Source organism: Myotis brandtii, unplaced genomic scaffold, assembly GCF_000412655.1.
Source record: "Myotis brandtii unplaced genomic scaffold, ASM41265v1 scaffold1028, whole genome shotgun sequence".
Taxonomy (NCBI): domain Eukaryota; kingdom Metazoa; phylum Chordata; class Mammalia; order Chiroptera; family Vespertilionidae; genus Myotis; species Myotis brandtii.
This window is the reverse complement of record NW_005353448.1, coordinates 429,785-453,182: the sequence shown is the minus strand read 5'-3', so window position 1 is coordinate 453,182 and position 23,398 is coordinate 429,785. Positions and strand designations below refer to the sequence as shown.

General features: G+C 38.5%; 1 protein-coding gene across 4 annotated transcripts in view; it reads left to right on the top strand.

Moving 5' to 3' along the window:
* Positions 1 to 23,398, top strand: part of PCCA (propionyl CoA carboxylase, alpha polypeptide) — a 335,923-nt gene that overhangs the window by 88,414 nt on the left and 224,111 nt on the right. For all 4 annotated transcript variants that reach the window (XM_005856400.2, XM_014536081.1, XM_014536076.1 and 1 more), the window contains one exon: positions 21,863 to 21,899. In XM_005856400.2, coding sequence (XP_005856462.1) covers positions 21,863 to 21,899 — 37 coding nt within the window. The remainder of the gene's footprint in view (positions 1 to 21,862; positions 21,900 to 23,398) is intronic.

Below are 23,398 nucleotides of genomic sequence, written 5' to 3'. Positions count from 1 at the left end.
CATAACCTTTATAGCCTTTAGGAACTACAGTCTTCACTGATTAACTTTTCTCTGTTCCGTATCTTAAAGCTCTCCTTGTCTTTTAGCTCCTTTCCTTACAATTGAGATAAAAAATGCTCAGTCACTCAAGAAATGTACTGATACCTGGCTAAGTGGTAAGGATGTGGTGATAAATGAAATACCCATGGTCCCTCACATGGTTGTGTTTCCAGTTTAATGGAAAGAAATATGTGTTCCTTCTCTTCATAGAACACTATAACTCTTGTCTCTCTTCAGTTGTTATCTTAGTTCTCTCTTCCATTTCACAGCCAACATGTCTTAGAAGAATTCTTCTCACACTCATTTCTATACTTCTTACTTAATCTTTTAAAAAATTATTTATTTTTAAAATACAGTTGACATACAATATTATATTAATTTCAGGTGTACAACATGATTAGGCATTATGTAATTTATGAAGTGAGCACCCCTATATCTCTAGTACCCATCTGATATCATATAGAGTTATTATAATACTAGAGGCCCGGTGCACGAATTCGTGCACCAGTGAGGTCCCTTGGCCTGGCCTGCAGGATCGGGCTGAAACCGGCTCTCTGATATCCCTTGAGGGGTCCTGGATTGCAAGAGGGTGCACACCAGGCCAAGGGACCCCACTGGTGCACAAATCCATACACCGGGCCTCTAGTTTTATATAATAAGAAATTTGGAAGTTAAAGAGTTGGTTAAAAAGCATTCTAACTATATGAGGGCTCTGGGTTGGTATTTTTGCATTTTGGGGGGCTTAATTCTTATGGTCACAAACAAAAACAAAAAGGGTGTGCTTTCTTATTTTTTTTTTTATATTAGGGAAGAAACTTTCATCAGGCATTCCCTAGCTTCACTAAGATTGTTTCATAACTGTGTCTTAGCTGCAAGGGAGGCTGGGAAAGTGGGGAATCTGAAAGTGGGAAAGAGGTGAACTCTGCCTGTGAAAATAAGGGGTAGTGCACGAGATTCATGCAAGGGGGGGGGGGTCCTCAGCCTGGCCTGCGCCCTCTCGCAATCCAGGACCCTTTGGGGGATGTCCAACTGCTGATTTAGGCCAGATCCCTACAGTTGGACATCTGGCAGTCAGACATCCCTCTTGCAATCCGGGACCGCTCGCCCCTAACCACTCACCTGCCTGCTCGCCCTTAACCACTCACCTGTCTGCCTGCCTGCTCACCGCTAACTGCTCGCCCCTAACTGCTTGCCTGCCTGCCTGCCTGCCTGCTTAGTGCACGTCATAGCAACCAGTCATTCGGGTCATTCTGGTCGTTCTGCCATAATGGTCATTTAAGCTTTTATATATATAGACTAGAGGCCCAGTGCATGAAAAATTGTGCAAGAGTAGGCCTTCCTTCCTCCAGCTGCTGACAGGCTTCCCTCCTCCGGCTGCCAGCAGGCACCGGGGACCCTGGCTGGCTTCCCCCAGGCCGCCCACAGACCCCTGGGACCCCAGCTGGCTTCACCCACGCCACCCACAAGTACCCGGGACCCCGGCTGGCTTCCCCCGGGCCGCGGCTTTGTCAGGAAGGACGTCTGGAATGATGTCCGGAAGACGTCTGGTCTAATTAGCATATTACCCTTTTATTATTATAGATTATTGACTATATTACCTATGCTGTACTTTACATCCCAGTGACTTTTTATAACTGTCATTTGTACTTCTTAGTCTGTTCACCCTCCCCCCCAAACACACACACTTAATCTTTACTGGTCTGGCTTCTTTCTTCATTCCCACTTACATTTCTCTTGCAAAGGCTACCAGCAACCTCTCCCTCTCACTAAATCCAGTATATAATATTAATTTTTTTTTAAATTTATTGATTTGAGAGAGAGAGAGAGAAACATCCATCTGTTGTTCCACTTATTTGTGCATTCATTGGTTGCTCCTTATATGTGCCCTGACTGGGGATCAAACCCGAAATCTTGGTGTGTTGGGGTGATGCTCTAACCAACTGAGTTACCTGGCCAGGGCCTCAGTATATAATTTTTAATTCTATTATTATCTCCATCTCTTTGAAGCATTTGAGTCTCTTGGTCACTCCTTTCTTCTTGAAATATTCAACTTCTGGCACTTTACTCAATTCTAGTTTTGTTTTTGTATTTTTAGGCTTGCTTTGAATGTTCCTTCTTAGTTTTCATGCTGATCATTCTTCCTATCTTTATTCCTTAAATGCTGGTTTTATTCTGGGTTTTGGTAGGACATTTTTTAAATCCTCACCTGAGAATATTTTTTCATTGATTTTTAGAGAGAGTGGAAGGGAGGGGGAGAGACAGAGAGAGAGAAACATCGATATGAAAGAGACACATCGATTGGTTGCCTCATGCACACACTCTGACTGGGGCTGGGGATCAAGCCTGCAACCGAGGTATGTGCCCTTGACTCAGAATTGAATCCTCGACCCTTCAGTCTGCGGGCCGATGCTCTATCCACTGAGCCAAATGGACTAGGGCAGGACATTTTCTTTTATTGTACAAACTCACCCTGAGCAATCTGAAGTATTTTTTCTTCATTCATTCATTTATTAATTCTTTATTGTTGAAAGTATTACATATATCTCCTTTTCCCCCCATTGACCTCTTCCAACCCACTCCCGCCCCCCAATCTCAAACCTATAAATCTCTTCAAGCTATCTCTTCTGAACTTCAGAACTGCATATTCAGTTGCTTCTTAAACAGTTCTACTTGATGCCCGTGAGGCACCTTGCAAGTAACAAGTTAAAAGCTGACCTCATCATTTCTCTCTAACCAGGCGTTGGCAAACCATGGCTCCATGCACACCTGTTTTTGTAAATAAAGCTTTACTGGAACACAGCCATGCTCATGGAGTAATTGTGGCAGAGACTGTAGGCCCAGAAAGCCTGACATATTTAATATCTGGCCCATTCAGAAAGTTTGCTGACTCTTGCTGTAAACTTCTCATTCTTCATTTTTTTCATGCCTGTGAAAGTGCTGGCATTTTTCACTTTGTTTCTCAAGCTAAGAACTTGGAGTCATTCTAGATAAATACAGCTGCAGAGAAGTTACGTAAACATCTTTCTGGTACATTTACTTCTTTCTTTCTTTCCTCATGCTAACATCAAGTTCCAGTTACCATCGTCTATTCTGGATGACTTCATCAACCTTCTAATTGAACTCCATAGAGCCAGTCTTGGTTCTGTCCAATTAATTTTGGACACTACAGCTTGAGTGATCTTTCAAAAGTACAGGTGTGATCATATGCTGTGTATAAATGCTCTTGAATGTCTACTCATTTAAATCTTTTAAATAGCTGGACTTTGTTTCTCTCTTAAAAGCTTACCCTTTGCACTGTATGCACCCATCACATGTGACATCTTTTAGATTCTTGTATCTTCTGTACTTAATTCTGTCATATGTGTGTTGATTCTGCTTCTGCCTTCGTTCCTGATTATCTCCTACTTCTTATTTAGGTCTTGGCTTAACCATACATTCCTCACAGAGGCATTCCTTTATTGTCTAGGTTAGATTAAGCCCTTTGCTGTATTTTCCCTTACTACCCTGCAATTCACCCATCACATTTAAAATCCATCAATCATTCATTAATCTATTCAGGAAATATTTAACAAATGCATACTATTTGTCCAACATTGTTTTTTAAAGTGCTGAGGATATAGAAATGAACAAAACAGATAAAAAAAATGCCTGCCCTCATGGAGCTTACACTGTAGAAGAAGGAGACAGATAATAAACAAAGAATAAAATATATAGTACATGCTATGGTGAAACATAAGACAAGGAATGGGGAAAGGGAATGCTGGAGGGTACCATCTAAAGAAATGACAGGGCAAGTCATGTGGCTATCAGGGAGAAGAGCAAAGTATACTAGGCAGAAAAAATAACAGGTGCAACGGTGTTGAGGTTCAAGTGTACCTGATGTTGAATAAATAATGAGTAATCGTGTGACTGGAGTGATCAAGGGAGAGGAAATCAGAGATGAGGTAATAGAGATAAGATTTATAGAGGTAAGAGGTAAGTTGGGAGCTCAGATTTTAAGGGGCCTTTTGGCTATTTTACTGATAGGTAAAATGTCTACTTCCTGCAGTGGATTGTAAGCTCCTTGCTGGCAGTCATTGATTGTGCTCTGTTTATTACTGTGCCACTTGCACACGGTGCCTGGTACATAGTCAGTGCTCTAAATCCTTGTTAGATGAATAATGTTCTAGGAGATACATTTTACACAAATCACCATTGTATGCACATTATTTGTCATTCAGTACACGTTTATGGGACACACCTAAAGAAAGGGAACACAACTGAAAACTAAGAGAAAAAGTAAAACAGATAATAGAAATAGATCCACATATGCTGTTGATTCTGGAGTTGGCTGGTAAGGAATGTAAAATAACTTTAATATATAAAGAAGTTGGAGGAAAATGTGGATAAAATAGATAAGCACATAAAGAATTTCTCCAGAGAATTTGAATCTAGAAAGAAAAAATTCAAAAGAAATTCTGTAACTACAAATATATGAAAATAAGGACTTAGATAGGGTTAAAAGTAAGCAAATAAGAATATAGGATTGCTCTGGCTGGTGTGGCTCAGTTGGCTGGAGCATTGTCCCGTGCACTGAAGGGTTGTAGGTTTGACTCACGGTCAGGGCCCATACCCAGGTGGTGGGTTTGATCCTTAGTTGGGGCATGTAAGGGGTGGAGGGGGTGGGCAACCAATTGATATTTCTCTCTCATATTGATGTTTCTCTTTCTCCCCCTCTCTCTCCCTCTTTCCCCTCCTCTTTCTAAAATCAATGAAAACATATTCTCAGGTGAAGATTTTAAAAAATAGGATCTATTTTGTGGCATGTATTAGTCTTTTATTTCTTTTGATGGCTAAATAATATTCCATAGTATGACTATATCACCTTTTAAAAAATGCATTCAGTAGTTGATAGACATTTGAGTTGTTTCCATTTTTAGTGATTGTGAATAGTGCTGCTATGGACATTTGTGGGCAAGTATTTGTTTGAATACCTATTTTAAGTTCTTCTGGTTATGTACAGGCATACCTCAGAGATATTGTGAATTTGGTTCCAGACCACTGAAATAAAGCAAATATCGCAATAAAGAGTCGTAATATTTTGCTTGTGGAGGGTTTTGCCTTCAGTTTTTGAAAAAACAACCACCACAACATCTGTGAAGCACAGTAAAGCAAAGCACAATAAAATGAGGTGTACCTGTATGTGGGTGTAGAGTTGTTGGGTCATGTGATAATTCTGTTTAACTTTCTGAGGAGCTGTCAGGCATCCAACACTTTGTGTAATTCCCTCTTTAGTTTGGGTAGAACCTGTGATATACTTCTCTAACTAAGAGCATATGGCAAAAGATGATAGTATATAACTCTTTTAATTAGCTTACATTGTATGAAAAGGTGATGGGATATAACATTATAGGGCAAAGTAATTGGGTTTCACGCCTGTGACTGTTTCATCATATAAGACTCCATCGTAGGAGACTAGAGAACAGGATATAATTACTGGCGTGATGAAGTAAGCAGCCATATTGAGGAATCCCACATGGGCAATGAATTGCTGACAGTTTTTAAGGATCTGAGTGCCCAAAGGATCCCAGCATCTGATCTCCATCCAAGAGCCAGTAGGAAGATGGGGCCCCACTGTCCTATAGCCACAAGGACATAAATTTGTCAACCACGGGAATGAGCTTAAAATTGTCCCAGTTTAGCCTCCAATTGAAAATGCAGTATGGCCTACACCTTGATTGCAGCCTTGAAAGACACTGAGCAATATATGACAGATCTTTGCTTCATTAGGCTGTCTGTCAATTTTTGGATTTTAGTACTTCTTTACCTTCTCATTTTAGAGAGTTGTGCAGGTTTGTGTAGTGGTTTGAATAGATCATTATGAACCTTGCGCTTGTCAACCCCAATATTTCTGCCAATATAATTGTTTTGTTTTGTTTTTCTAACAAGAAATTTGGATTTCTTGAAATCTTCAATTTGGGCTTGATTTAGTCACAAGGGTAGTAATGAATCTGAGTCTAAATTCTATCTTGATGAAGAATATCAGAGTCCTCAGGATGTTTAAGGAAGAGGTCATTAGTAGAGGATTTGATCTGGAATTTCTATTTGTACTGTAGATTCTTTCTTATGAAGTCAGTGAATGTAATGTCTCATAGGAAGAAGGAATGTTCCTTGAATAAAAGTGCAAAGGTTTCTGTTGTGGGCTGGGACATGGGAAATGTGAAGAGTGTCAGAGATACACATTATCCGAGCACTTTGTTGACTCAGAGAGAGAAAGCTTGGGTAACAATGACAGGGTTTAAGGTTAATAGTGTACTACTTGTATTAATAATTAATAATAATTAGTGAAATTTCTTCTTTTGAGTTGATGGGTAAAATGGGAAATGGGTACTTGATTTGAAGATCTGACAATGTGGGTAGTTCCATCCAGGCTTTGCTTGTTTATGATATTTTCTATTTCTGGCTTAGGGCTGCTTACAAAATGTGAGGAGAGAGCCAGGGTCACAAATACTTCAGGGTCTACTCCTAAGTGCTGTCTAAAGGTATTAAAGAGCCCATCTCTGAAGTTTCCAATGGACTTATCCTTTCTTTGCTAGCATAACCTATTTCCAGAGGAAAGATTTTGGTAGTAGCCTGCCAGGGTAACCTTGTCTGTCATTTACAGTTTTTCTAAGTCTCTCTGATTTCCATTGTAAGTAGAAGTCTCAAGTCACTCTCATGGTCTTCCCATTCTCTTGTTTAATCTAATATTTTATGTGAGGTTCTTACTAGAAATATGAATCAATTGATAGAAATCTAGGGACCCCAATTTATACTTTCCTTGAGCATTTTCAACTTCTCTGTAAATTTCTGTTTGGTGTAGGCTTTGGAAAGTCTTTGGTAATGCCTCTCAGTTCAGAATGAGACCAAGGCGTTAGTTCAGCCATAGAGGCTTGCCCTGTTCTAGCAGGGCTTAATTTAAAAAGGACATGATGCTTGGAGGGTTTCTGGCCAGCCAGAAGAAAAAGGGAGCAGGACAGAGGAAAATGGAGGAGCATAGGATGGAAAGGAATAGCAGGATAAAACCATCAGGTTTAAGAAAGTTTGAATTTTTCACTGGGCTTTTCCTATGTCTTTCCTCTTCCTTATGAACTTGTCTTCCCTGTAAACAGTTTTGGAATCTGAATTATTTTTTGAAGCTTCCTCATTTTAATAATAATAAAAAAAAGCAGAACACTAGGTATTTGAGATATTGCTTCCTTTTTTTTCTGTAAGGTGCCTCTCAAATGAACCATTCATATCAAAGGTTTACAAAAAAGAGTCTACTAGGAGGAGGTGGGTAAAGGGGGGAAAATTTGGAAACTCTGTAATACTGTCAACAATAAAATTAAAAGAAAAAGGAGTTTGCTATAATTCTGAATGATCCCTAGTGAAATTATGTCATTTAGAAAGATAAGAACATGAATTTGAGTAACCTAATAATTAGCCATCTCTAATTGCAGACCTGGCAATGGGTAGTACCTTGGTGATTTGGAGAGGAGATCTCTCCCAGAACCAGACTCCCTTGGACAAAACAAGTCAAGACAGAGAGGAAAGTTCTGAACGTTTTAATAAGGGTTTTAAGACAAATTTTGCCCTATTTGGATACCAATTTGATGAAACCTGAATTCAATAGCTCCTGTAGCTAGCGTTAAGATGAACGTATAGGTCATGTGCCTATCTTCTTCCATATGAACTTTGGCTTATGTACTTAGAACAAAAAATATTGAGGATATTTTGTTACAAGGAAAGTTTTGCTAATAATCAGTAAGGTTTCTTCTACTACTAAACGTTTTCAAATCTGATCAGAAAATCAAAGGATTCCCTTGTTCAGGTAGGTCAGTTGGTTAAAGTGTCTTCCTAATATGCTAAGGTTGCTGGTTCCATCCCCGGTCAGGGCAAATACAAGCATCAACCAGTGAATGCATAAATAAGCGGAACAACAAGTCAATGTTTCTAGCTCAAACAATAAATACAATTATATATATTACAAGCATATTTTTAAAAAAAGTCCTAGCCAGTGTGGTTCAGTGGTTGAGCATCAACCTATGAACCAGGAGGTCACGGTTTAGTTTCCAGAAAGGGCACATACCTGGGTTGTGGCTTAATCCCCAGTAGTGGGCATAGAGGAGGCAGCAGATCAATGATTCTCTCTCATCATTGATGTTTCTATCTCTTTCTCCCTCTCCCTTCCTCTCTGAAATCAATAAAAATGTATTTACAAAAAAAGGAAATCAAAGTGTTCCTCATTCCTAAAATTCCTGAAAAGGAAATTGGAGTTCTACTCAATGTGAGATTTTTCTGATCATTGTGGTTGGGGAGGCCCCTGAATGGGGGGGCCCAGGTGGGCATCAGAGAAATGCTACATTTAAAAAAATATTATTTTTAAATTGCAATCTACATTCACTATTGTTTTGTATTAGTTTCAGGTGTACAAGCACATACTTCACAAAGTGTTTCCCCCGATATATCCAGAACCCTCCTGGCACCATACGCAGTTATTATAATATTATTGATTATATTCCCTATTCTGTGCTTTGCATCCCCAGAGCAATGCAGTTTTTGCATACAGTACCTTGAACTGTAACTATTAGCAGATTTCTGTGGAAGCTCAAAGAGATGGTAACCTTTACTGTAGTAGGTAATTCACTTGGTTTGCCTGTTCAACAAGTTATTTTGGTTGTTTTTTCAGGAAGATTGCATTTGACAGTCTATATTTATTTGCAGCCACTGTTAATTTGAAAAATAGGGAAAAGTAGAAAGTAGAAAAAAATAAATAGTTATCTTCAATTTTATCTCCTGTGTGTTATAGGTGATTTTTAAGATCCTATTATATTCTCAAATAATGATAGGTTTTCATTATCTGTGTTAACTTTAACTATGGTTTACAGTGCTTAACACTTATTGTCTGGTTTAATTTAAGCCACAATTGAACCTGCAGGTTAAAGTTTTCAGATAAGTATTTAGAAGTGTTTTTAAGGAATGCCCTTTTGATTCTCTAAGTTTGAATATTAGTTTTATTTCCAGTTTGCTATTTCCGATATGAAGCTATGGGTATTTTTTTCTTTCAGATGTGATTATTAATTGGGATTTCTTGTGTAGTAATTACATATTCATTTGGAATGACACCACTTTTCACATTTTGTAACTTAGATTTGTTAGGTAAAAGATTATCTTTGAGGATATCTATGCAGATAGAGTTTTGCTGATGCAGATATATAGTGTACATTTTTGGAAAACCTTATGGTTTTGGCAATTACATTAGCAGTACTTTTGCATTGGAAGAATGTATATGCTACTTATAGACATTTCTGTTTTAAATCCTTAGGGTTTAAAAATATTAGCCTGTGGTATACTTAAGATTAAATTCTTTTTCTTGGCAACTATATTACATTCTACTTTTTTTCACCAAGTAATTTTCACCTCTGACTTGAGCAAATTAATGTGGCTTCATTTTGTTACATTTGTCGTTAAATTTTTTTCTCATTTGAATATTTAGAATGTTTTATGGAGGCTACATGGAGATGGTTTACCACACTCTTTTAAAAATTGTGTGCAATAATCTATAATAATAAAAGTGTAATATGCTAATTAGACCGGACGAAGCCAGGGCTGAGAGGGAAGCCTGAGTCCCGAGTGCCTGCCAGCAGCTGGAGGGAAGCCCAAGTCCCGGGTGCCAGAGGGAAGCCGGTGCCGGCAGCTGGGGGAAGAAAGGCCTACTCTTGCATGAATTTCATGCATCGGGCCTGTAGTCCTATATAATAAAAGGCCAATATGCAAAGCAACCCAATGGTGAAACGACCAGTCGCTATGATGCGCACTGACCACCAGAGGGCAGATGCTCAATGCACTCCCAGAAGCCCTGAGCCAGGCTCACTGCTGGTGAGCGCAGCGGTGGTGGCTGGAGCCTCTCCTGCCTCTGCGGCAGCGCTAAGGAGCAGCAAGCCAAGTGGTAAGGAGCCAGCAGACGGGCTGTAAGGATTGAGGGGTCCCGGATTGCGAGAGGGCACAGGCCGGGCTGAGGGCCCCGCTCCCCAAGTACATGAATTTCATGTACCGGGCCTCTAATATTGAAATAAGTATGTATGGTGCCAGGTTGGTACTAGAGTTAACAGGGGGATCACTTTGTAAGTTATATAAATGTCTAACCACTATGCTGTATACCTGAAACAAATAAAATATTGAATATCAACTGTAATTGAAAAATTAAAAAAACTCAAACATTGTGTGCAGTACTTAAGGAATCTTCTGGAATGGTTTTCCTTATGTTTTGTTCTTGAATCATCCTTTTCATTAGGGAGAAACTAATGATGTTTTAAAGTGTATTTCTCAAGTAGTCATCTGGTATCAGGTATTTGCCTTTATCAAGTTTTATTTTATTCAACATCTTACTAACTCCATCTGTGGAATATGAGAGCAGAGTGAAAAGTGTGCATCTGAAGCTATTGGAAGACGGTTTGGGAATCCCATCCCACTTATATGGCAAAGAATAACAAGCTGTAGACCCTCCTTTTCATTAGGGAGAAACTAATGTTTTAAAGTGTATTTCTCAAGTAGTCATCTGGTATCAGGTATTTGCCTTTATCAAGTTTTATTTTATTCAACATCTTACTAACTCCATCTGTGGAATATGAGAGCAGAGTAAAAAGTGTGCATCTGAAGCTATTGGAAGACAGGTTTGGGAATCCCATCCCACTTGTATGGCAAAGAATAACAAGCTGTAGACCGTGAATTCAAAGAATTTCAAGTCTCCACTGGGAGACCTACCTACAAATAGACAGGCAATTTAATACATTTTAATAATGCTGAGCTCAGAATGCATGGGGCCCATGTAGAAGGGGTATTCGGGGTATCATGGCAGATCTTCCAATGGAAGTGATAGCTAAGTGATACTTGAAGTCTGAGTAGTAATGAGTTAGCTAGAAAGTGAGGATGATGATGGAGACACAGCTCTGAGGTCAGTGAAAATTATCTTATTGTTGAAGCTTGGAGCTGAGGGACCGTGGGGGCTTTAAAAAACTGCTGGGATGCAGTGGGAGGGTCTGTAGTAAATGAGCTGGAGATAGATTTAGGATCCAGATATGTATGACTTGAATGTTGTGCAACTGGGTTTGGAGGTTTATTCTTGTGGCTTTGGGAGCCTCTGAATGGAGAAAAGGTAAATGATAGAAACGTTAACATGATACAATTGTGGAATTAGAAAACTTACTTTGGTTTGTGATACAGGAAATGTACAGGAGCAGGTTGGTAGATGAATTAGAGTGCTCCTCCTTTAATCCAGTCAAGAAATGATAAGGGACCTAAAATAACATATCAGGATGGAGCAAAGTAGATGGTGTGGAGAGAGATGGGGGAAGTTGAATCTATAGGATTATGTGATCTGTTAGATGGCAGGTGTGAAGCAGAGGGAGGAATTATTAATGATTAAATTGCTGTACTGTATTTGATTATAATCCTTATCAGCATATCATCTTGGGGGAAATTCATTAAACTTGTCTTGAGTTCCTGTTGTCCTGAGAGAGAAAGTAATACCCATTTACATCTCAGAGCAGAGTATAATAATGTATTTGAATGAGGTTCGTAAAGTATAGTTTTAACGTAGTCATTGTTTTTATCACTCAGTTTGCCAGATTTTAAGTTATTTTACTTATTTTATATATTTATTTAATACTCACCCGAGGATATTTTTCCATTGTTTTTAGATAGAGTGGAAGAGAGGGGGTGGAGAAAGAAGGAGAAAGGAAAAGAGAAACATTGATGTGAGAGAGACACATCTATTGGTTACCTCCTGTACACGCCCTTCCAGAGCCAGAGATTGAGCTTTTAGCTGAGATACATGTCCTTGACTGGGAATTGAACTTGAGACCCTTTGGTGCGAGAGCTGATGCTCTAACCACTGACCCAAATGGGCCAAGACAGCTAATTACCCAGATTTTAAAAATGGTGCTCTTGCTTTAGCCGAAACCGTGGAATAACAAGAACAGAAACTAGTGTGAAGTAAATCATTAAAAAAAACAACACAAAAATTGAAAAGCTGTGTCCTAGTAATTACAAAGTACAGTATCCCTTTTCTCTACTACCAAGAATAACTTTACTGATGATGCCACAAAGACTTTATAGTTTTGAAAAAAAATCAGTTATATTTACTGTGTTGTTTTGCAATTGTAGAAATATATAGTAAATTTTAGAAAGATTAAAAAATATATTAAAACAAAGTCTTCTGCTTGACTTGCAGTTATCTGGAAAACACAATCAGCTGAAACCTATTTCCTGAACCTGGGATTGTTGAAAGTTTTACTTTATATATGAATGCAGAATAGTTTGAAGATGCTTTTTGTGTACAGGTAGAGTTACCCATAGTGTTTTGAAACAGTAATTTGATTTGATTTTGCAAAAACAGTTGCGGATTTGTTCTAGAGCCAGCAGAGGAAAGTAAACTCCTAAGTAGCTTCCCATTAGAATGAGTAGCAGGACTCCCACCCAGTAAGTACAGAATTCAGGGTTGGTAAGTAGGCTGTACATAGTGAGAAAGAAGTATGGTCTGAATTGTGGACAGCAGAGTCAGTATTTGATACTAACATTACTGTGGAAATAAATTGGGTGTTTAGCATCAAGGAGATCTATTTGAATTTGCCTGTCTTTGTTACAGCTTTTGCTTCCCTGCCCACCAGCAATAACGAGGACCCAGATCATCTGAACCAGTGAAGTGCACTGGAGATGCATGCACAATTTTTTTTTTGCAGTATTGTAGTGCTAGTATTAGTTCTATGTTATACAGGTTCAGAAGATGAATGATGACCACAGGATACACAACGAAGACCAGGCAGACCATCACCCCAAACTACCAAGATTAGAAAGGAACAATCTTGGTAGTTTGGGATGGTGGCCTGCCCAATTTAAGATTGCCAATCTTAATTGAGTGTTCTAGTGTGTTTCAGCCTTAACTAATTTCATCTTTTCAATAACCCTGTGAGATAGATACTGTTATTATCTCCATCTTACAGATAAGGAAACCAAATCCCAGAGTGGCGCATGGGTAGGTAACTCGTTCACTGTCACAGAGCCAGTGTTGGGGCCCAGTTTTTCTACTCTAACACTTTTACTCTTAGCTGCTGGGCTTTGCTGCCTCCCAGGTGGGTTAACAAATATATTTGGCTTGCAGAAAATGCACCCGATTTTTGTGAGCTCCTTTTTGTATTTTTTTGTGCTCTACTTATTTGGTTTTAGCAACACCACCCATCCCTCTCATCATGTCTCTATAAAACAGAATTTTTTACTGTTTGTTCTTGGGTTGGATGATAGAACTCACTCAATGTAAAGTATGCTGAAATCTATACTAATAAAAGGGTAATATGCTAATTAGACCATGTCGTCCGGACGTCCGACTTCCTTCCGGACAGTGCCGTGGTGGTGGGGGCCGAGACAGAGGCAGTTAGGGGCAATCAGGCTGGCAGGGGGTTAGGGTCAATCAGGCTGGCAGGGGAGGGCAGTTGTGGGCGAGATCAGGCCAGCAGGGGAGGGCAGTTAGGAGTGATCAGGCAGGCAGAAGCAGTTAGGGGCAATCAGGTCAGCAGGGGAGAGCAGTAAGGGTGAGGTCAGGCCGCAGGACAGGGCAATTAGGGGCAATCAGGCAGGCAGGCAGGTGAGCGGTTAGGAGCCAGCAGTCCCAGATTGCGAGAGGGCAGTTGGACATCCCCCAAGGAGTCCCTGATTGGAGAGGGTGCAGGCTGGGCTGAGGGAATCTCCCCCACAACCCCTGTGCATGAATTTTGTGCACCAGGCACTAGTAGAGGAATAAAAGCAATAGTTACTGGTTCCATTGGCTTTTTTCCTCGTTTTCCATGTCTTGAACTGCTGTTTTGGAATTGTATAGCTTTTTACTTTCCTGAAACCCTTTCCTTGTCAGTGTTTTGAAGTGTTCCACTTTAGACCCTAAGTGTGTCTTCCTTCAAAACAAAGTGGGATTACAGAATGAACCACAGGGATTTTTATCATTTAGAACAGTGACTTTCAACTTTTTTCATCTCATGGCACTCATAAACTAATTCAGTGGTTCCCAAACTGTGGGTCGCGATCCCTTTGGGGGTCAAATGACCCTTTCACAGGGGTCGCCTAAGACCATCTTATTGCTAATACATTTTTCATTTTTTTGTAATTTTTCAAATATATTACTTTTGATATGAATCCAAAACTACTCTAAATACTTCGATTGAAAATTATGTAAGGGAGTCAGTAGCATCGAATTTGTTTTATTATATTAAAATTTTTGTATTGTAATTTTCTTCTATTTTTAAGGGGATTATTGCACCTGTTAGAAAAAATTTTAAGTAAATTATAGAATGTAATTCAATAATACTTGAACAGAACCTGCTTTTTAAATCCCTTTAGTATTTTCATATATTGATTGTATATCATATAATTATAAGCTCTGAGAACTGTCTTAAGAATTCTCTAAACATAAGAGTGTTAAACAGAATCAGTTTTGCTTTATTTTCATACTAGAGGCCTGATTGGGTGGTGGTGGGGGAATCCCTCAGCCCAGCCTGCTTCCTCTCACAGTCCGGGAACCATCAGGGGATGTCCTACTGACGGCTTAGGCCCACTCCCCATGAGAGGCGACCAGGCTGATCAGGGAAAGGCGCCACCCCTGTCACCTCGCTGCTGCTGCCACTGCCAGCCCCTGCAGCCGCCAAGGTGTTTTCATCAACACAGACTCCAGTCCCTTCACCAGAAAAAAATGACAACTTTCTTTAGGCATTTTCAAGATGTCTCTTTCATAGGATTTGACATTTCTTTCTTTTTTTTATACTCACCTGAGGATATTTTTCCATTGATTTTTAGAGAGCGTGGAAGAGAGAGGGAAAGACAGAGAGAAACATAAATGTGAGAGGCACTCTTCGATTGGTTGCCTCCTGCATGAACCCTGACCTGGGCCCTGGCCAGGGAGGAGCCTGCAACCTAGGTACATGCCCTTGATCAGAATCGAACCTGGACGCTGTGGTCTGCAGGCTGAGGCTCTATTCACTGAGCCAAACTGGCTAGGGCAGGATATGACATTTCTTAGCCCCTCCACCAGTGAACCTTCGTTTTTTCCTCCAGGAGTGAGGTGGAAAAACCCTAAGTCACCTGCTTGGATTCTTATTACCCAAGCAAGTGACGTACCGCAAGCTTATCCAATGAGCGGTCAGAAAAGGTGTTTTCTCTGCAGCTCCCAAGCAGAGGCAGGACTGCTGGTGTGCCGTAGCCATGGGGCTGCTGGGGGCTGGGCCCCACTGCGGGTTTGTGTCTCCGCTCCGGCCCCCTGCGTGTTATTCGTTCCGGGGCCAGGTGCGGGCCGCCCTGTCTGTTCTCTCAGGCTCTGTGCCCACACCTGGCCCCTCCTCCTGAGCTGGTCGTGACCATTACAGTGTCCTGGCCTAATTTGCATATTATCTCTTTATTATATATAGAAGATATTGCCAAGTTGGATTTGTGAAAAGGAATGATGCTTTGCTTTGAGGAAATGTATTTTATATAACTAAAGATCAAGTGTATTTGATAACATAAAGTTTAATACTTATTTCATATTTTTATTAAATCAATGAAGAAATTTAAAAATAAAAAAGAAATCATAGATGCATATAAAAAATAAAGTTTAGTGTCTGTAAATTGAAATGAATCTGCTTTGTATTACTTTTTAGTATAACTTAAACTTGTAGCCCTTCTATTTGAACATTTATTGCCATGTAAAATTTGATTGTTTAAATTAGTGCAATATTTATTTTAAAATGGCAGGGTATCGCTATCTATATAATTTTTAAGAATAGGTTCTTTGAAACCTAACTTTCCAATTGTTGAAGTTGCGTGATGCAATGAAGAAAGTGCTTGATTGAGAATTAAAAGGCCAGGGTAAATATTGGGCTTGGTCTTTTGCCCATTGTCAACAATATTTTATGGAAAGTACTTTGTTTTAAACTGAGGCCAAAACCCAAGCCCGTCTGGTTCTTGAGCCCCTGCCCTGAACTACTGTGTGGTATTGCCTTGCTCTATATCATTAGATATGTGAATTTGAACAAGCCACTACATCTCCTTGGTATAAGTTGACTCACTTATAACATTGATGCTCTGGAGATGAGTAGTTGTAACATTGGCATTGGAGTAGAACATTTAAGAGATTGCCTTATCATAGCAGACTTATTTCTGTGGTAGCTGATGGATAGTTGTTTATTCATTCAACAAATAATGTGTTGATTGTGTTATTTGCTAAGCTCTGGGGATTCAATAGAGAGCGAGACAGAGCTAGTCATTGCTCTCATGGAGATTAAGAGTAACAGGGGCTGTCATAATTGAAGGACAGAGTGTAATGTGGTCATACAGCAATGGCATCCAACCGGATGGAGGACTGGAAAGGCTTTCTAAAGAAAGTGACGTTAGGTGCATCCTGAAGCATGCACCCTGAGTTTAAGAGAAAAATTGTAATTTTTCTCTCACTTAGACTACTGCTTCCTACCTGGGACTACTCACATTCTCCTGCCTCTGTCTAAACTATTCATTTGTTATTCCTTCATTCCATCCCTCATTCAACAACAGTTTATTGAATAACTGCTGTGCGCACTGTTCTAGGCATTTGAAATATATCACTGAACTAACTAGATAGAGATTTCTGCCTTCATGGAGCTTACATTTTAATGGGATAGGGAGGTAGGAAATACACATAGTAATAATATTATATGCTAAAATTTTTCAAAATGCAGACAGAGTGAGGCTTCATTTCCTGCTTTTAGACTGAAGTTCAGTCTTTTTAATGTGGCCTGGGAGGCCTGCTTAACTCTACTGTAGGCTCATTCTTCAGGCCAGCCATGCTGACTTCTATCATACTTTTATTCCTTAGGCCTCCTTTCAGAGTCACTATGTCTGAAAAGTGTCCTGGAACTCTGATTTTGAATTAGAGATCCCCTGCTGTCATAAGCCCTCTCTACTTCTGTATAACATGCATCTCAATAATGATTTTTTTTTTTTAGTTGCTGTGCAATCATATTTAAAGTCTGTCTTTTCCACTAGACTGTAAATTACAGGAGGGCTGGGAGGGTGCCTTTCTTTTTCCCTCCCGTGTCTTCAGGTCCTACTGTATGGCATATAGTAATAGAGTTGGTTTGGTGAAAGGAGGTAGAAGAGAAGGGAGTTTCTGACAGAGCCTAGTAGGATGTGTAAAGGCTGGGGAGAGGCCTGGGCTCTGCGGTAGGGAGTAAAGTGCAAAGTTGATATTGACGGGATGAAACTGGTGGCCCAGGCAGGATCAAGTATTTAAACCAGGGTAAGAAGTTTAAATTTGGTTTTAAGGCAGTGGGGAGCTATGGAAAATTTAAGCAGATTTTTGGAATACTAGTTTGTTTTGATAACATTTGTTGCCGGGGAAATCATTAATTAGATAATTTTGACAACACCTTTAAGTGTGATTGATTTAATTTTTAAATTATGAAAGTAGTATGAAGTATGAAATTTTGATCTTTATGCTGTAAGTTTTTAATGCGTATCTGAGGTTATACAAGGATAAGTAAAAGTTCCTTTCTTTCCTCAACTGCTTTCAAGTAGTAACTAAAGCTGAGTTTTTTGTTTGTGCCCATATGCAAGTTTTTATGAGCATCCAAATGTGTTTTTCTCTGTCTTAATGTAGATATGGTCATACTGTATCTATTACAGATGACTTTCTTTCCATTCTACAATACATATTAAATTTTGCATATATTTAGAATTTTCTTTTTTACTTGAATAACAAAACTTATTCCTTATTTATGCATCTGCAGGTTGACTAAAATGTATTTCTGCTTAATTTAAAAAATTTTAATTTTCAATTACAGTTTTCATTCAATATTATTTTGTATTCATTTCAGGTATATGGCATAGTGGTTAGACAAGCATATATGTTACAAAGAGATTCCCCCAATAAATCTAGTACCCACCTGGCACCAGACATAGTGATTATAATATTGACTGTATTTCCTAAACTGTGAGATACTTTACATCCTTGTGAGTTTTTTGTAACTACCAATTTATACTTCTTAATCCCTTATAGAATTATCTTCTTATAATATTGACTGCATTTCCTATACTGTGAGATACTTTACATCCCTGTGAGTATTTTGTAACTACCAATTTATATTTCTTAATCCCTTGTAGAATTATCTTCTTAAAACTTAAACCTGAGTCATCATTACTCTGTATAGAGCCAAGGCGTTTGGAACTCTACCAAATCCCCTCAGTGCCTGCCAGAACGGGCCAGGCGTTCTACCTCTGTGTTATCCTGCCACTTCCTTACTGTGCTTCGGTTTCACCTCTTGGGTCTTTTTTTCTTTCTAGAACATTTACGTGCCTGGATAATTTAGGGTTTTTGTACATATTGTTCCTTTTGTCTAGGTTCTTTTCTTCTAAATCTTCCCATGGTGTGGTGGCTAGCTGTTGTGTTTGTAGGAGTGCAGAATTTATTATCTCCAGGTTTTAATTTGAATTTTACTTAGGAAGGACCCTTTCTGAGCAGTTTATATAAAAGTTCCTCCCGCTCACTCTCTCCCTTAGTACTGTTTGTTTCCATGTAATATTTATTTCAGTTCTCAATTAATTTGTTTACTCTTTTCCTCTCATTAGGCTGTAAGTTTCACAAGGGCAACAACTATTTCATGTGGTATTTGGGCAGTGAATATTTACTAAATCAATGAGTAAATAGATGAATAAGAATGCATGGATCAATCTCATTCTTTTAAAGGCTGTGTAATATTCCATTTTATATATGTACCAAATAAGGTACCCGTTCCTTATTGAAGGCCTTGTTTTTCTGATTTTATTTAAAAAATTTTTTTTATCTTTATTGTTGAAAGTATTACAGATCTACCCTTTGTTTCTTTTGTTTTCCCATTGACACCCTCTCCACCCTCCCCGCCCCACCAGGCCTTCACCAGACTATTGTCTGTGTCCCTGTGCTATGCATTTAAGTTCCCTGGTTAATCTCTCCCCCATTTTCTTTTCTAATCAGAACACCACCAATAAAATGAAAATAATGAATGTTTGCATACCTCTTCGTGTGTGTGTGTGTGTGTGTGTGTGTGTGTGTGTGTGTGTGTAGGGTAACTTATAAAAAAAGAAATTGCTGGGATGAAAGACGTATGTCCTCAAGTTTTTGATAGATACTAGCAATTTCTTTTGAAAAAGATTGCCCCATTTTATACTTTATCAGTAGTGAGTGTGATGCTTGTTTACCTTCAGGTCATCACTGCTGCTCTTACCAAACTTTGACAGATGAAAAGTGCCTCTCGTTGCTTCAATTTGTATCTCTCTCTATAACTATAATAAAAGTTGAACATATTTTATATATTATCCTTTTAGATTTTATTTTATGTAAACTTAATATTTAATTATTTGCTCATATTTCCTGATGATTTTTGGTCTTTTTTTTAATTGATTCTAATTTTTTATTAAAATTTTTTTCTGCTTATAGCTGTATAAGGAAGTTATACTGTATGATATTTCAGTTAGTGTCATTGAGTTTAGAGCTACATGGTGCTTTTTGTCTCTTTAAAATTAGTTTTATATAGCCCAATAATAAAACCAAATGTGCTGAAGAATGTATTGGAGCTGAGTGTATTTAATAGTTTATTGTTGAAACTGATAATAGATTTTTAATGTCCAGTCTATAATATGTCCTCAATAAAACATTTTTGGATGAATGAATGACAAGTGAAAAGTCGATTTTTAAGGTAGTTTGATTTCACTTGCAAGTTCACTTATTAGAATTTGCTTTTCATAGTAAGAAAACTTAAGCAATAGTGATTAGTTGAAAGATAAGATTTTTTTGTGACAGTGTATAGAAGTGTTGGATTTGTGGCAGTTAAAGAATTTTTAGAAGATTTGCTATGTATAAACATATCTTTTTATATACACACATTCATAATACGTATATACTATATACTCAATGCTAAAATATAACTAATGAATTCTAGGAATTATCTTTCAGCATCTGCCTTATCTCTCAAGGTAACGAACATTTTAGACAGCAGTTGATTTTCTCTCAGAATATCTTTTGCAAATACACTATTACACTTCTGAAAGAAAAGACTTGTTTAAAGTTTCCTTCTCGGCTTCTTACAATCCAGTCTCCATCGGCCAGCACTCTTCCTGTATTTTGTTCGCGAGGCACTAATTGTCCGCATTTGGCAGGTTTAACACTTCCTGACAGAGAGGCTATTAAGGGGAAGTATTCTCCAATAACTGTCACTGGCTCCAACAAAGAACCTTCCAACTCAATGTGTGGAAACCACTAACATTCTTAAATGACCCTTTTCATGATTTTTATACCTTTAACCTAAAATTTGGAGAATGTAGGGTCAGCAAAAACAGCAAGGTGTAATAAAGCAGTAAACCTTGATTTTTTGGGGGGAAGGGCGTAGAATGGGAGGTATAGATTTATCTCTGACTTGAAAACAATTGTTATTTGGAAAATCTCATTAGCAGATGTGACTGCTTGGAGTAAAAAAAAAAAAAAAGACTTAAAACTGATGTCGCTTTCAGGACTGCTTTGAACTTAACAAGCACCTATTTGTGGAGCAGACTGGCTAATGAAAGGAAATTAAATTTTTCTGACAACTTCCCCTGCCAACCTCCTTATTCAAGGGGATGTTATTAGGTACTGAAGACTTTTAAAGAAGATTTTTTTTATTAGACATAAATGAACCAGTTATAAACATCCCCTGCTCCCCCTTTTGGGGAAGGATTCTGATTTGGTTACTTTACATTTTTAAAGTATTTGCTTAAAAGCTTAAAAAATGCCTTCCCTTTAATACTTTAAAGTTATTTTCTAAAAAATTCAGGCATGCTTACCAGTTAATTTTTTTTCAAAAAATTATTGTCATTCCTTGTGATAGTTAGTTTATGTCACTAATTTATAAAAAAAATTAAAATTTACTAGGAGGATGTATTTAACACCTTCTTTTCAGCTTTCTCTTTGTTGTTATATGGGGAAATGTTTCAAGAATGTCCTAAGTGAGGCATGTTAGGTGAGAGTTAATGATCAATGAAATGGTTTAGATTCAAGGGAAGGTTTTGTCTTTTCAGTGGTATTAGTTGATTAGCAGTAACTAATCCTTACATTCATAAACTTTTACCTTGTACTGTTTTGGAATGCATTTTCTTTTCTTGGCTTTTTGGAAGTTTTCCCCCCACTGGTTGGTTTGTTGAATTTCTGTTTTTTAAAGATAAAATAGTGAAAAAGTATGAATAAAAAAGAAGAAAGAAAAAGTAATGGATATTTCTAAAGGATTTTTTTTTTGGTGGTGGTGGTGGGGAGGGGGGCGATGACGATTGGTAATTCCTATAGATACTGGGAATTTACTTTTTTTATTTCTGGAAAATCTATTGAGCTTCTCCCTAACAATAGAGAATCAACTCCCCCTGCTGACAGAATCTAGGAAAACATGACATATAAATATCAGAGAGACAAAAACAAGCTGGCTGTGGACAAGCTTTAATGATCTGATTTATGATTTAGTATTGATTGTAAACATCTAAATTCTGCCGTTAAACTTCAGCAACTGCACCAAATCATTTGGCAATTCTGGTAGTGCTTCCTGCCAGCTCATTTCAAACTGCTTTGAGTTTCTTAATATAATAATGATGAGGTAAAATTTACATTCCACTTATGGTATTAATTTTACATTTCTCTGAATGAAAAGAGTTAGAAGGTTGTAAAATTGAACATTAAATGAATCAGAGGAGACAGTGGTGCAATATATGACTGCCCTAAAGACATTGTGCAATGGCTGATGGGATTAATGTTGGGTCTCATTTCCTGCTTTTACAGGATGCAGATGAAGCTGTCAGAATTGCAAGGGAAATTGGTAAGTTCTTAAATTAACTTTGGTAGAGTTTCTATGTCTTTTAGCAGATATGGCTGAGTAAATATGTAATAAGAAATTCCCATAGAGCAAATAATATTTTAATAGTTTAGGTTTCTGATTAGTTGTCACTCTGGAAGAATTTATCTGCCGAATTACCATATTCTATTATTAAAGTGAACTTAAAGAGTAATTTGACCTTAATTATAGCTCTTTTAATAGGTGAAATCACTGACTAATTAAAAGAAGGAATTGTCTTAAGAATTCTTGAGCTTGAATGTAATGTAAATTTATATGTACGGAATTGAATGAAACTTATTTAAAGTTAAGGACATATATGGTTAAAACAAAGATATCATATTTAACAAGGCTCTTCAATTTTTTGTTTTTCCTAAGATATTAAATATCACCAATTTTGCTAGGAAAGAGAAAATAGAATGTGAGAAGTTAGAACTGAGTATTCTAAATTGGAGTAAAAGGTAAACTGAAGGACATTTTAATGACTATTTTACTTGGCTGTTTTAGGCATAATTGTACCAGGGCAGTGTTTCTAAACTCTGTATTTTCAAAAATATTCTTGGAGCTCATGACTATTTTATTTTTTAAATGCTAGCTAATTAAGGAAATGTATGAGGGTACATTGTTATCGAGGATTAGCAAGGCAACGAAATAACTACAGTTTTATTAATCAAATTACTATTTTGTATTTGATAGATATTTGCAGATATGAGAAAAATTAGACAATACTTGCTAGTCAGGAATTCACAGCATCTTATTAGCATTCCTACACTGATAGGGCCAAGTTTTGTAGCCTCCCATATGAACATTTCTTTAGTTCTGTTTTCTCATTAAGATTGATCATTTAGACTTATTTTATTCATTTGGAGAGATTTGATTTGGCAAAGTTTACATAGTTGTGATTTGCAGAAATATCTTCTTGGTTTGAAAGTGACCACTTTTATTAGTAAACTAGAGGCCTGGTGCCTGAAATTCCTGCATGGGTGTGGTTCCTAGGCCTGGCCTGTGATTGAAGCGCGAGTGTTTGGCATGGAAGGGCAGGTCCTAGTTGACCTCTGGGCCCTGGGCAGCACCTGGGCCTCTGGGCCCCCATGCGCCCCCCTCCACCTGAGTCACGGTGCCCAAGTCCCCCTGCGGAGGTGCAATGAGCACAGCTGGATGCCGCGGGCCAGGGTGCAGCGTGGGCCTCTGGGCCACCCAACGGTGCCACACAGAAGCCCGGTGGGTAGCATGCTCTCTCCCGGCCAGCCTCAAAGACCGGCTCCTGCATGAACCCACGGGGAGCCCGACCGACCCCTGCAGTCCCAGCGGCTGTGGCCCAGTTCACCCAGAAGAGGCCACATGGGTGTGGGGCAGCCTCTGCTGGGAGCCGGTCCATCCTTGCTGCTTGACACAGTCGCTGCAAGGAAGAAACATCTGCACAGCATATGTTTCAAGGGACCTGGCGTATATAGCATACTGTTCTTAATATGTTTGCTCCCCTT